This window comes from Chaetodon auriga, chromosome 10 (assembly GCF_051107435.1).
Source record: "Chaetodon auriga isolate fChaAug3 chromosome 10, fChaAug3.hap1, whole genome shotgun sequence".
Lineage (NCBI taxonomy): Eukaryota > Metazoa > Chordata > Actinopteri > Chaetodontiformes > Chaetodontidae > Chaetodon > Chaetodon auriga.
This window is the reverse complement of record NC_135083.1, coordinates 14,724,891-14,740,599: the sequence shown is the minus strand read 5'-3', so window position 1 is coordinate 14,740,599 and position 15,709 is coordinate 14,724,891. Positions and strand designations below refer to the sequence as shown.

Below are 15,709 nucleotides of genomic sequence, written 5' to 3'. Positions count from 1 at the left end.
TCATGAGCAAACCCAAAGGTCATATGGTTCACATAAATGCCTTTATTTGGACAGTGTTCAACCCTCTTAATTATTTGAGTTATACAGTATCTCAGCCAAGTATCAGCACATTATTTTTTTCATTACTACAGTGACACAAATAGGAGGATTTTTTAACTGAAAACCAACTGCTTCCATAGAGCTGTTTCCAAAGACATAACTTTACAACTGCGGTTTTGAACTTTCATCCAAAGTTTTCAGGCACCATAAAACTACTAATGAGGGTTCTTTGAGAAGACTTTAAGACCATAATGAGGCCACAATTGTTTTTTTTTTCTTTGTAAGGGCACCTCCAGCAGTGGAAAATGGTGGAAATGGTAGAGTTAAAGTGGAAAATGTACAGAATTGTGCATGAAACTCTTCTGTCTCGCTACTGTTTGTCAAGGATTTTATCAAAATAGTTCTGTTTTTAAGACCATCTTCCTTTTCCTTTCCACGCTTTTCTCATCCCTCCATCCATCTCTCCAGTGCCCGAGTAAAATCACCAACCAGCCAGGCAGAGAGTTTGGAAGCACAAAGGACTTCCCTGATTCGGTGCTGCAGTTTGCTCGCAACCACCCACTGATGTGGCGACCGGTGTATCCCGCCCTGCGCCAGCCTGTGCTCGTCAAGGCCAACACTCCTTACAAGCTGAGACAAATTGTAGTGGACCGGGTCGAGGCAGAGGACGGGCAGTATGATGTCATGTTCATCGGCACAGGTAAGTGTGAAAAGAAGAGTTTGTGATAAGATGTAGATGTTCTGTTCCGGTTCTGTAACCTTGTCACTTACTGCATATGTTCACTTGTCTTTCAGACATTGGTACAGTATTGAAGGTCATTGCTCTGCACAGTGGAAACAGCTTGGAGACAGAGGAGGTCACACTAGAGGAGCTACAAGTCTTTAAAGTGAGTTTTACTCCATCGGGTGTCTCAATAACTCTTTTCTTTTCTCTCTGGTTCCATCTCAATTATTGTTATTTCAGACCACATCAACAACCTGCCATTCACCATCCTAATTCTAATTATTTCACTGTATCTCTCAAACAATCATCGTAATCGACAGATGAGGACCCACAAAGTTGTTTCAAAACATAATCACATTTATTTCTTCTTCATTTTTAAAGAATAATTCATTTCTTAAATTTCCTCTCCACCATATGCTCTTTGTCTTTTCTTACTGTAAGCCTTTTCCCACTCTGTGAAATATCTGAGGTCAATTATTGTCATTATTGCAGGTGCCAACTCCAATTACATCAATGGATATATCCGTGAAAAGGGTAAGCTGATATGACCGTAATTACTAACATCAATGCTCATGCCTGTAAACCTAAACCAGCCGTTATCTTCATCATACCTCGCTCTCTTTTCCCCCCCTCATCATTTCAAACAGCAAGCCCTGTATGTGGGCTCTCCAGCAGGTGTTGCGCAGGTGAAACTGCATCGCTGTGAGACTTATGGGAAAGCCTGCGCTGAGTGCTGCCTGGCCAGAGACCCTTACTGCGCCTGGGACGGATCACTGTGTGCACGATATGTGCCCAACAGCAAACGTCGCTACCGCAGGCAGGACATCAGGCATGGAAACCCTGTGCTGCAGTGTATGGATCAGAATCTGAGCGGTGAGTGTGGCCCCCCTTCTAGTTTTTACACTTTGGTTTCTGTATGGATCAAACAAACAAGATATGTTTCAGACGGAATTATGATCCAGTTACTCAGTGACTCATGTCTACATAGACGGCGTATTCCTCACACAATGTATATTTTTCTGCACTTTTTTATAAAGGTTCACTGAGCTGTCCTGGTTTTAAGGTCATGTTAAGCAAAGTAGTTCCACATTCCTCCCAGGACTCTGTAGATAAGCATTACTTCTTGTATGGTCTAGACAAGGGTGGTGCTCTCCTTACACACTCTAAACTATTTAGCTGTGAATAGAAAGAAGACCAGTGAGGCTCCCCTCTTGTGTACACTGTACGTGGGTCTGTAAACACCTGAGGTCCAGGGGAAGATGCTATGGGACATGTGCCAGCCTGTGTTTGAATAACGACTGCGTGGATGTGTTTGTGTCTGAAAGGGTCAGTGTATTTCTTTGTGGCTCTTTCTCAGGATGGAAGCCTGGGAGTGTTTATGTGGGAAGTCCGATTTGTGCAGAGTCTGTCAGTTTATTCAAGCTGTATGAGACACATGTTGTACAGTATATTAGCCAGAAAATAAATGTTAACTCCTCAACAAAACATGTCTGTTTAAACCTAACAGACAGAGCATGTAAAACACAACTTCCTTACTCTTTCTTACTCCTTGTTGGGTTTTGAGAGTCAATTGTGTTAATGATAGATGAGAAATGTACACTCAGACACATACGTTTAATAAATGCATCTCGTATTTTTTCCATCATCGATCCTTAACAACCTTGGTAAGACGATATGAAGACAGATGATATGTGTGTGGGAGGGAGGGAGAAGGAGAGAAGGAAGAGCTTGACAGACGAAGAGGAGAAAACAAGATGAAGCTGTGGAGAGGCAGGAAAGAAAAGGCGCGAGCATGTGTTGGATGTGTGTTTGCTCACCTGAGTGTACAGCTGAGGTGCCAATAATGAAATATGCCTCCCTCAGGGCTTTTGGATGAACATACATTTTCTTTGTGCCAAGGTGTCAAGTGTTGTTGTTAAAGTAAAATTTGTAGAACCATATGTTTTCTTTGCTAAGACTGAAACATCATCCATATGTTCACTATTTGTTAGAGATTTGGTCTAAACTCACATCAACCCACAAGGTACAGGCAAAGATCCTGCCTGGTTTACTAACTGTGTCCCCAAATCACCTTCATTATCAGCCTGACATCATCTGTTGTTGAGGTTTGCAGGTCAGATTGTAGCTTTCCTTCTGCACAGTTGGTAGTATTTGGGATTGACATCCTTGAAGAAGTAGTCCTGCTTTTTGAAAAATATGCTTATTGACTTTCTTGCTGAGAGTCAGATGAAGTTAAACTGGAGTCTAAAATAGACAACGTGTAACCTCACACTGGCCGGGAGCATTGAGTTCCTGGTAGGTGTGTTTTGTTACCTTTGGATGGAGCCTGGCTGACTCTTTCCGCATGTTTCCAGTAAGCTAATCAAACTGCTTGCCTGCTCCAGTTCCATATTGAACATGCACCAAACTGAGAGTGGCACTGATCTTCTCATCTAGCTCTTGGCAGGAGTGCCAATGAGCGTATTTCCAAAAGTGTCAAAATAATGAATTTAAATTCTTATGTAAGATATTTGACTTAACTGGCCATTGCACTTACTTAAAGTTGACTTGTCTTCACTGCTTGACTCGGCTGGGGGCATGTGGACATGAGGACATGTAGACCTAAAGCTACAGCGTGTCATGTATTTAGTATTTTATTTGAGGAACCAGAGACTGCACACATGTTCAAGAATGACTATATGTCTACTATTAAATGATTTAAATGACTTAGATAAGATTAAAATGCAACACAGCAAAAGCAAATGGAGGAAAAGTGCATTTTCCAAAGTAATCCAAAGATTAAAATGCAATATGCCATAATCAGAGGAAAAGTAAAGTAGACACATTGTGTTGAAGTATTTACAGGAACTGTCCTTTATAAGATTCACATTTTGCAGACATACTGTGGAGGCGCCTGAACATGGTTCACTGTGTTGCTCAAGAGGACTTCAGGCTTACTTGGTAGATGTTTATATACATTTCATGCAGACTGACATCACTGTCATGATTTTCATTCTTTCACAACCTTTCAAATGATCTCTCTTTCAACCAGAGGAGCTTGATGTGGCAGAGGACAGGGTGGTGTACGCAACAGAGAACAATAGCACCTTCCTGGAGTGTGTTCCTCGCTCTCCACAAGCTACCGTTACCTGGCTCGTCCAACGTGATGACCGCAAGGAAGAGGTAAGTAAAGAGCCATCAGATCAAAACCAAAATAATAAATTGCCACTATATCCTAATGTATCTATAATGGGAGGATGGTGGAAAATCTTTAAGAAGCGGATGAGGGGAGAGTCTTAGGCCAATGGCAGCCTGAGTAACTACCCTTAAAAGTGAGATTTGCGTGTGAATTTGGCAAGTGGTTGACACATTTGACATATGGTTGAAATTAAGCCATTATATATTTCAAAGGAAAATGAACAACCACTTGTTCTCTTGGATAAACAGTGAATTCTTTGCAAAACTTGACCACATGCCACTGAAAACCAAAGTGTCACTCAATGTCCACTGGTTATTGTGATTTAAACACAGTGCTGCAAAGTCCATTTGAAGCTCTACTACAATTATGTTGCTGTGTTTGCCCACACCCACAGTAATCATTCATTTGTTTGAGGGTATGTTTCTCCAAGCTCAACCGAGTGCCTCGGTGAGCCATGCAGGTATTAAGGCATTACGACCCCTCTCTATTTCCTTGCAAATAAACATTTGGCTGCCACTCCAGCTGACGAGGCTGCCATGTTTGTGTTGGCACAGAGGCATAGAACCTGAAGAGAGAGGAGGTACAGAAGAGAGACTGAGAAAAGGGAGATGTAAATGAATAGAGGAGAGACTTGGGGTGGATGTAGGTAAGGAAAGAAAAATTGAATGAGAGGAAAGTAAAACCTAAAAACTAACAGTGACTGGATTTCATGTTGCATTCTTTCATGTACGTTGCTGTTTCCTTTCAAGCTGAGAAAACAGTACAAAAAGCCCCTTTGTCCCTCTTTCTTTTCTCATGCAATGAAGTGGATTACATGCTCTCAGCCCAAAATTTCCTGATTTCTTTTTTATAGTTTGTTTGCATCAGCCAGATGAATGGGCTGGAAGGGATTTGTTACAGATTTTTTGTTCATTGACTTATATTATTTGTGTTTATAGTCAAAAGGCTTCGGAACTACTACAAAAGCAAATTTCCTAACTGTACATGCAGCCATTTGCATTTTGACTTTCACAAAATGAAAGCAAATGCATCAAATTTCAATTCAATTTGTTCAGATTTTAAAAATTAACACACTCACAACTTTGCATGCAAAGGTCAACTGATTCAAGACACAGTAAAATTCAGGTTAATGTCAATGATTCTTTCTCTATTTCTTTGCATCACGTCATAAAATCTTGAATTAATATGTTGCTCCGTCATGTATGAAAGTTAAGAATAGACACATATTGTCCCTCTGCCTCACTCAGGTGAAGCTGGACGATCGCGTGATGTCGACAGAGCAGGGTCTCCTGTTTCGTCGTCTCTTCCGCCAGGATGAAGGCATGTACATCTGCCGCTCCCGAGAGCACGGCTTCACACAGACCCTGGCCCGCCTCACCCTTGAAGTCCTCCAGGGGGAGACTGTGGACGAACTCATGGCACGTGACAACGTCGGCCTCTCTGATTCGTTCAAAGACCGGTCTACAGGAGGCTACAGGGCCTGGATGCCTTGTAGCACATATAACAGGGCAAGCTCATCAAGCCAAATCAGCCAATCACGTACATGGTTCAAAGATATCATGCAGCTGATTGGGCCGTCAAACCTGCCGCACGTGGAGGAGTACTGCGAGAGGATGTGGTGCAACGACAAGCTGAGGAGGAAGCACAAGAGCATGCTGGAGAAATTCCGCCAGGCGCAGGACAGTGCCAGGAAGGCTCGAAGCAAGAGCTCCGGCGAACGTAACCGGACGCCAAGGGATCTCAGCGCGAGGAAGGAGTAACGGAGAGAAGGCGAGCGGGGGACAAAAAGAAGGAGAAAATGGGAGAAGACAAAGGGACAAAGAATGCAGTGTAGGACAAGATGAATTGGGCCGTAAAAAGGGTCAAGAGCAGCATCGGTTTGGAAGAATAAGCTTGATCGGAGCCGATGCTAACAGAATGGATTTATCAGTGTATGTGTAGATCTGGAGATCAGCAGCTGGTTCTGGATAATGGCCCAAAAAAGACAGAAGTGTTTGGTTGTCTGAAAGGACAGCGCAAAAACGGACTGCTACTGAACTGAACAGGTTGTTGCTGATGTAAAGATGGTGATAAAGAGAAGAGACAATCTTTCAAATCCACTCTGAGGACACTAACCCCTCTCACACGTTTGTCCTTGTTTGCTTTTACTGTTATTAAAATGACAGACACTGCTTCACCTTCACAAACCTCAGACTTGTAAACGCATGCATGCTTGTGGACTGACTTTACCGACGGCCTCATGGACTCTTTGATGAACAGTTTGCGTTGGCTCTTGGCAAACTGAGGCCTCAAAAGAGAAGAATATCTCATTTACATCTTTAGACAACAAAATAGCAAGTTTGCCAACGGACACACATCTAGCGCATACACTTTCTTTCCATTTGTCTTTCTCACTACCAAATTGGACACAGTCACATTTCATACAATGCAACCACTGGATTCATCACTTAACATTTAACGGTGTGTTCTTCTTGTCTTGCTCTGCATTAGTTTTTTCTTTTCTTTTGTCAGGAAACATTCATGTGTGGCTTCAGCTCAAGACAAAACTGACTTTGCGGTATATTTATAAGAGGCATAGCAGCGAATGCACGCAGGCGGAGACACTTACTGTATCTAATCTCGCCAGTGGACATGGACACACACACACACACACACATGCACGCATGCACACACATTTTCATAAACTGAAATCCCACGCACCCCTCACACTGAACACATAAACTCAACGAGCTCCGACTGGAAGCTACCGTGAGACGACTGTTGATGGTTCAACAGATTAAAGGGCACATTGCTTTGTTTTTACTGCTGTGGGTTAAACGTTCCATTAAACAGCAGCTACAGATCAAAATTCCCCCCTCACCGACCCTTAAAGGGACATTTCACAGAGGCTTATTTTCATGCTTTTGGGTACATACCGTAACACCTCCGGGAACATACCTAATGGCCGCAGCCAAGCTCAGATATTTGCTTCCTTGAGGATCCTTATGCTCGTCAACTCAGTGAAAACTAAATCTTAGTCCAGCCAGGAGGCCTGTTAATAGTTATTTTTAAATAATTTCATTCATTTTTATTACATGAGTGATGGTTTAGTCTAAAACGGTGAAATATCATAATTTACCATGGCCCAAGGTGACACCAGAAACCAACCATTAAAGGAGAAATGACATAACCTGACCTCTCTGCGGTGACCTCAGCGCACACTTTAATCATCCACTAAACTCATTTTCCCACAGTTCCCCCATGTGCTGTGACTCTCCGCTGACAATAGAGGGAACAATAGAAGGGGTCAGCTGTAATGGCCGAGTCCTCTTGTGCTTTCTGCTTTGTAAACACAGGTTTTAAGACGGTTCATGGTTTGAACACATGATAATCCACATTGCTGTTGTCTTCAGTTTTGTTTTTAAAATATAACTTTTTACAGGTAATGAAACCAAAAAAAGGTTTTCCTTCCACGAGTAACAGGTGGAGAGGGGAATGGGAATACAATTGTGTAAACTAATTTTTTGACTGAAATGGGTTTTAAGAGCCACCTTCAACTGTATCACTTATATATGTAACTATTAGAGTACATTAACAAAGGCTTTGGAGTTGCATCAGTAGTCTAGTTATCCTCCTCTGGCCTCACCACAGAGGTCCACTGGAGAACTGTGCAAATGATGGCTACATATACCTACATATACACAGTACACCTAATAAACAATGGAAAACATGTGCTGATAATGTGTCTCTAGTTCAAAGTTATCACATTAAATATTTGATATTTATTTAGTCTTACATCTTCAATCTTTGTCTCTTTGCAAGTCTCTGTGCATAAGAAATCCAAGCTGATATTATTTACACTCTTACTGTGATCATTTAAATGTTGGCGGTCAAGTGGTGAAATAATCAGTTTCCCATTATAAACTGTGCAAAAGTTAACAATGCTTATGGGATTAATTTGGAGTCAGCAAAACACATTGAGAAACACAATCAGCTATTGTTGGCGAGGAACGAAAGACCTCCAGTGTGGCTGTCAGAGGGGTTAAGGGTCAAGGCCCTGTAATATGTGTACATATGGATGATGCTATATCTATTCTGGGAGTCGTCTGTTGTGTAAAATTAGCCAGGAAGCAGCACTAACAGCAGTGAACTTGGTGACCTTTCTGTGACCTTCATGGTGTGTGAATGGCTTCTCTGAGGACGAATGAAAAAAGAGGAGTGAAGGGAGAAGAAAGGTGAGAGAGATTATAAAATAAGGTACTATGAGCATCTTGTGAAGGTTATATTTGCAATTTATAAAACTCCCTATCCCTATTAAAATCGATTTTCTCACAATTCTTCTGTATGAAGAGTGTTTCAAAAGGTGGCATGTTTTTTCCTCAGTTTGTACAGCGCACTTAAACACATGTTTTAACCCAGCAAAGTGTATTTTCTTAGTTTGAGGACTGTGAGGCTGGCTATCAGATTCCACTTGTTATGTCTAAAGATTCTGATGTAGGCGTGAAGTGAAAGAAAATGATCGACTGACAGGTGGATGGTAGCACGAAACAAAGAGACAGACAGCAGGTTGATTTATCTTGAAAATAACCCTCCTCAAACGTTCCCTTTCTCTGTAACAATTTTAGATATATCATGTTTTTGTGGAAACAGCGACATGAGTTTGCTTTGGTCTATAATGATGATTAAAAAAAGTGAAGTACTCTGTAATCTAAAATCTGTGTTCAAGGTAAAACTTTTGTGATTGATTGTAAACTTACAGTGTAGAAAGTTTCCACTTTACAGCAACTGTCACAAAATGGAACCACTAAAATAAATGCTGACCTTTTTTTTTTGTTTGCTTATGATGTTTTGTTTGTTTTTTGGAGACTTAAAATGACACAAACGTCCTTCTTCAGGATGATATTCATAGTTTTTGCATTTTTACAAATATGGATTTTTCAGTTGCTGACAAAATGTGTATCACTGATTGAATGCTGCATATTTGTGCATGTTGAAAACAGACATTGTAAAGCCTTCAAATGCATTTCGGTTGTTGTAGTTGTACAAAGTGTGTTGTGGTGTTGCATCTTACATTTATATTTTTTAACACTCTCTATAGCTAGTTTAGTGCAGTTTGTCATTTCTATTAACTTTTATCTAAAACACATGTTGAATTTACAGCACTCATCCTGCCTTATTGTTCAATTGTAGTATTTTATGGTATTTATATAAGAACAAAGACATTCATCAGTGTGTTTAATGTATTGTGTGTGTTTTGTGAAACTGGGGCAGGTTTTCGATCCAGCCAAACTACACCAGGTGATTTCATTGATTAGTTTCTCCTCCTGATTGGAGGTGTGCTAATTGATAAACGGCTGCACCTGCTCTGACCACCACTGCTACTCTACATTAAGCAGAACAGGGATCAGTCAGTGAGCAAAGAAACTGCAGTAAGCATACCATAGTCTATCATTGCTGTTTGGAGGGGTTCAGCCAGCATGAGTTCCCCAAATAAAACTGTTCTTATTGAACATAGAGGCAACAACAATCTCAATGGAGAATTTAGGCTGAAAAGTGTTTGGATCCTTGGGTTAAAAATGTCCTTTTATTGTGCTGTATCACTGCTTGTTGTGGGGTCTCTGGCAGAGCAAGTGTTTTTCCACCACACCAGTTTGAATCAGAAAAGAGCTTGTGTCTGTGCAGACTGTCTTCAATAAATTTTATCACCTGTAGAACAAATGAAGATAACCTACGACACTTCAACACAAATGTGATTCTTCATTTTGTGAGTAATTAAAAAAAGACTACATTTATATATGTACAAATTGATTACTTGTATGCTATTTAATGGCATTAAAAGTTGATACTCTTAATGTAAAGGAGGTGTTGCCCCTGACTGGGTGCTTGAAAGAATTTTGCTTCAAGTCTGCGGGGGGAGGGAGACAATTTAGTGTTCTGGTTGACAAAACTAACGGTGCCAGTGACATAAACAGAGACAAAACAGCAGTGCCCTGAAATGAGTCACTTTTATAAATCATAGCTTTTACTGCGCTGAAACCAAGACATGCTCAATTTAATGCTGAATCAACAACATGCAGACTGCACACCTGCAACAAGGCTGGAATCAACTGGCTCTACCTCCCCAGTCTTTCTTTGTATACCTGTGAGGGCCAAACTGTTCTTGGCTAGAAGTTTTTTAAACAAGTGTGTATCACTGCGAAAGTACAGGTATTCGTACTTTCTGTATGTGTGCACTAAAGTGTTCACGTTACCAGGAGGACATGTGCATGCGTGATTGCAGATTTACAGCCCCAGTGTTGACCCATTACGTTACCCTGGGTTACTGGTCTGGCCATGCATGTGATTGGAGGGTAATTGGGCTTTTCCATCTGTGGAAAAGTGCAGTAACAATGGCTGCTTGTAGCTTCAGCAAACAGACCATCTCATAAAAACCAGTCCCGCACCTGAACCCACTAAACGACTTCACACCCTGACAATTACTGCAAACACATAAATGCACACAAACGCATGATGAATGTGTGTATGTGCTTTGCACACACAGAGTTGAGGATGTGCATGACCCACAAATGTTTACACACACTGCCCTGTATAAAACTTGAGCTTAACAATTCTGTCTCATTTGTAAAAGGAATTAAATGCGCCCCACCATTTATGTTGTCCACAGTCTAATATTGGTCAAACGTTGAAAGAGAAATTTTAACATTAATATTCATACAAAGCATGTAAACATTCATACAGAAACCAGCCTTGGTGATTAGACCCAGCAAAAACACTGAATAAGCAGTTACCTAAAAAAAACCTTAAAATCCACTTCTGATTGTAAAACCAAAAACTTTACAGGCAATCAAACCAACAACCAAAAGGGTTAAGAATAATTGAAACTGACGGTTGATGCACTGACAGAATGACTGTATGGCACTGAAACAGTGTTGCTATGACATGTTCTTAAAACCAACTTAAAATCCTTTTCTGATGGCTTATCTAGTTAAAAGATATAGTTGAAGGTTACCAAGATAGAAAAACTGTAAATATGGCCCAACAATGGATAAAAAGTCTGGCAGAACAACACAGATGCCAACACGTGGCAACATAGAACAGATCTTGTTCTGTTTGTGATGAGTTACTTCACCAAGTTTGGACTCTATGTCGCCTTAAAAGTCTGAACTGACTAGACTGCTTGCTGTTAGTCAACAGTACAAATGTATGTGTATGATGTTATATATATTAATATATGATGGTATGTGAAAGTGTATGTACAGAATAACAATAATATGTATTTGATAATAGAAATATGATGAGTAATAATTAACAGAAGCAGTGGGTGTCAAGCAAACAAGGAAGCCAAGGCAGTAAAGTGCATTAATGGGACATTAATTCATACAGAATGAGAGAGAGAGAGAGAGAGAGAGAGAGAGAGAGAGAGAGAGAGAGAGAGAGAGAGGAGGAAAGAGGAGCTTTGTGTGTCATGGGAAGACCCCTGGCAGTCGAAGCCTATAGCAGCATGACTAGGGCCTGGTCCAAAGTAAGCCTGAGCCAGCCCTAATTATAAGCTTTTATCCAGAGGAAAAGTTTTAATCCTTCTCATAAACATAGAGAGGGTGTCTACCCCTGAGGCCGAGACTGGGGGAGCCTTTCCTTCTCCTCTTCTAACCTTAACATTACTGTAAGGTGTTTCTTCAATTCCCTACTTGCTCTTTTGATCTGTCACTGGGCATGTCATTGAAATGTAACGTGCACAAAAAAAGCGCCTGTATAATTTTCTCCATGCAAACAGCAGCTGGTGGACTCAAAGAAATCCAGACTTGATGTGACTTTCCAAGCCCCATAAAGTGAAGTGAGCTGGACTAAACAAAGTAGCCAGCTGGTTCAGACAGCTGCATCTGTTCATTTATCTCAGCCACCTCAGTGAAGTGTGCCAATGCAGAGTGGCCCGTGGCTTTAATTCTATTAATTGGTGCTGTGTGTGTGTGTGTGTGTGTGTGTGTGTGTGTGTGTGTGTGTGTGTGTGTGTCTTAGTCACACTTCATTAGGCAGCAGCCAGCCTCAGTTTACACAGGTGTCTGGGGGCATGCTGCACAGATTTTCTTTTTGATTTTCTCAGAATATTTAACATTTTACAACAATTTTTCATGCATTCACCAGTTTTAGAAAAATGTAATGTTGGTCTAATAACTTATGCAGCAGGTTGATGATTTTTCATGAACCCGCAAACCTGTGTCCAGTACCCACATAACATAACTATTTTAAGTATCTTAATTATAATTACTATTATAAACGGATTTTCTGTGCATATTTATGGTCCCTATACAATGAATCCTCGTATTTTGGGGGATCTCTTAAAGATATTGGCAAAAAGTTTTTGGATTGCACAATGCAATGGCTATGAGTAACGGTACCACTGGCCTTTAGATTGGTTACCTTTCAGGTTCTCTTTCACAATGCAATTTTGTCGACCACTGGGTACGATCTCCTGAGAAAATGAAGGCTGACTGCCGATATCTGATTTCATGTCTCCATTATAGACTAAATATAGCAACACTCAAAACTATGTTATTACTTTACTTAAAATTCTGACAATTTCACTTCAGCCCGTCAGTGAACATGCGGCGTGTCCTGTGTTTTCGGTAGATGGTGAGCTCTGAGGAACCCGGTTGTCTTTTCAACAACGTTGCTAGTAATAACACCACTTGGAAACATTAGGGACGATTGAAGTCGTCTGTTTCCCATTTCATTTTGCTACCCTATCACTACACCTCATCAGAGCATTAAACACACTGCGTTCAGACTGATTATTTTCCTCAAGAAAGAAAAAACACATGCTTTAGTACCATCTGTATAGACACATATCTTCAGTGTTTACGAGGAATGAAATGCACCTTAACAGCCACAGCTAACACAGTCTCCTGCTGGCAGGCACAGAATACAGGCCTGTCCCACGATCCTCAACTCTGTAAAATGCCTAACGTACATTTGCAAACGCATGTGTACGACCACAGACACATTAAAGAAAACCCATGTGACCACAATTACTTCTAACTGAGTTTCACTCTAACCGAGACAAACACACCCTACAGTTGAGTCAGTTTTGGTTCTGGCTGTTTTTCCTTGTTTTATGTGCAAACTTTCAGTCCAAACTTTACTTTTATCGAGTAAACTCAAAAATCTGGACCTGGACAATAAAAGGCATATTCATAAGGCCTCGGACCACAGGCCAGTGTAAATCCCTCCAAGGCTTCAGAGGGTGTTTGGAGCCCAATCTTGGTTAAGAGGGGGATTTCCTGTCCACAATCCTGAGGTTCCTGTAAGAATGTTTTTATTTTCCTTTTTTGTTTTTCACTGTTCATCACCACTTCAGTTGTCTTGGAAAAATGGGACAATCTCTGCAGACAAAGAGTTTTTTTGGTTTGGTTTGGTTGGTTTGACTTGTTTTTAAAGATGGACTGTCGTGTTTGGAATGAGCAGTTGATTCCTGACACACACGCACACACACACACACACACACACACACACACACACACACACACACACACACACACGTATTTAAGAGGTTTTTCTTTTCTTCCTTTCTTTTCTGGCAGCTATGCTTGATTTTCATGATGAATGAGTGCATTTTTCTATAAATTTTAATAAATTCAAACAGGTCACTGTTAAAATCAGAATATATTTAGAAATATAACAACTCAACACACAGTTGAATTATTCAGTGGGTATCAGATATTTCAGTCTTACAGTTTTCCTTGACTTTTCACGCCTGGACAGCAAACAGTGATGTAGAAACAATAGTTTCTACATATAAGAATGTGAAACCCCAACCACAGCTTTGCTATTGGTGAAAATATTCTATGTGTTTGGAGATGTTGGTCTGGGATTGGAAAGACTAGATCCTCTGCTTCTGTCAGATTGTGGTCTTCTGTATCATGACACTGTGAAGGATATGTTATAAGGCAAATGACTTATTACTGAACTTTACTGCACTACGTTTTGGGGGATTTCATCTCGTGGGGAGCATTTAGTGTTCACGAGCTTAAATATTAGAATACAAGGATCGTCTGCACGCTGAAGTCAGAGCTCCCTTTGATTTTATTAGCAATGTTATAGTATGTGTTATGTGTGTGTGTGTGTGTGTGTGTGTGTGTGTGTGTGTGTGTGTGTTATTCTAACTTATGTTTAGAAGAATGACAACAGACTAAATCTTGAATACTAACAGACTTTGATGACTTCATCTGCTTAGATTTAATTATTTATTACTGACCAAATATAGTTCTTTCTGTTAGTGAGTAGTTGAGCTTGTTTGTAATTACATATATACATTACAGACTTGTTTGGACTTAAAAGATGAAACTCTACCGGGGCCATAAATCCAGGTTTAGAAATATGGCATCTTATGTGAAACTTTTTGTGGTAATGCATGGTCCTCTTGTGGCTGTCAAAACTGTAAGAAACCATCAGGAAACCCACTTGAACTGCTTACAGTACTGTCACATGTAAACATGTAAGCCAAAGATCTATCAGGATAACCCTCATTTCTAGATTTAATGGTATTAAATTAGTCTCTTTGGATACATTAAATAGACATAATGGCCCAAACTCAATGGACGTAAATTACTTTAATGATGGCATATTCATTGTTTTCTAGTATGTTGTTGCCAACAAAAAGTCTGATAAGAGAAAAGTCAAATTGTGTATACAATACCTGACAGCAACAGTGGTTAAGTGTATGTAATAATGTTTAATATCCGCTGCAAAGGCTGTTGCTGAAAGCTGGATGTTCCCAGGATGACAAACATCTCATAAAACTGACAAAACATGCAACTGCATGTTACACGTATATTTTAACTCAGTAGTGATTCACTCTTTTCCTCCACTTTTTCCTTTGCTTAGGCCCAAAATATGTTGTTTTCATGTCTCTGGTGCGTTCTCAAGACGCGTGAGGCCACAATCCTGTGTCCCAGTGTTGGTATAAATGTATTCAAATACATTTTACGTTCAAAGCGGTCGGACAAAGCAGCTTTATAACCACTGATTTAGGTATATTACAGCACCTCACAGCTGTGTTATTGCCTCAGAGGCAGTTCTCCCAGCCAGCCTGCTGGCCTCAGTTGGTCTCCCTTATTGCTGGTCGACTACAAAGCTTCCTCTTGTTCTGCTTTTTTTGTCCTGGTTGTTACCGTACCCACTGGAGCAGTTCGTTGAACTCATTGATCCTGATTGGAGACATGAGGTTTCCTTCTGATGTCTGATGTGTGCAGGAAAGAATCACTCTCAGACTGGCACTGTCTGTGGACCCTGCCCTGCCTGATAGTGGTAGACTTTCCACTGCATGTGTTTTAATTATTTTACTTGGGCTCTGTCAGTCATCTGTTTGGTTTCACCTACTAGCTCTGTCTCTATCACTACACACCAAGTATCTATACATCTATTTATGATACTTATTAAAGTCCATTTTTGTTAAAGGTTGGGACAGAAAAGAGCCACTAAAACTTCTTGTTTACTGTCAGTTTGAGAGACTGTCCAAACAGATTTCGCCATAGCACAAATCAGACTTTGTTTGTCTAAAAGCAGGATGACACAGTACACATGACATATGGACCACAGATGATGTTACTTGTAGAGGAAACCCCCTGACAAGTGAAACTAATTTTGTCACTGTGCATACAGTTAAAGGGAAGAGAAATGTGGTCCAAATCTTCTAAAGACTTCACTACTGTGAAATTGCAATGGCTAAATTGAATAATAGCGTCAATGTGTTAATGGTAATTAGACCAAAGATATTATGATTAATTGATTAG

The 15,709-nt window shown here is 40.5% G+C and overlaps 1 protein-coding gene across 1 annotated transcript in view; it reads left to right on the top strand.

Annotated features, from left to right (window-relative positions):
* The window catches only part of sema3bl (sema domain, immunoglobulin domain (Ig), short basic domain, secreted, (semaphorin) 3bl), a 61,085-nt gene extending 52,329 nt beyond the window's left edge, over positions 1 to 8,756 (top strand). The window contains exons 11-16 of the mRNA XM_076740173.1: positions 508 to 739; positions 835 to 926; positions 1,256 to 1,297; positions 1,411 to 1,636; positions 3,795 to 3,925; positions 5,189 to 8,756. Coding sequence (XP_076596288.1) covers positions 508 to 739; positions 835 to 926; positions 1,256 to 1,297; positions 1,411 to 1,636; positions 3,795 to 3,925; positions 5,189 to 5,701 — 1,236 coding nt within the window. The 3' untranslated portion in view covers positions 5,702 to 8,756. The remainder of the gene's footprint in view (positions 1 to 507; positions 740 to 834; positions 927 to 1,255; positions 1,298 to 1,410; positions 1,637 to 3,794; positions 3,926 to 5,188) is intronic.
* Positions 8,757 to 15,709: the final 6,953 nt, after the last annotated feature.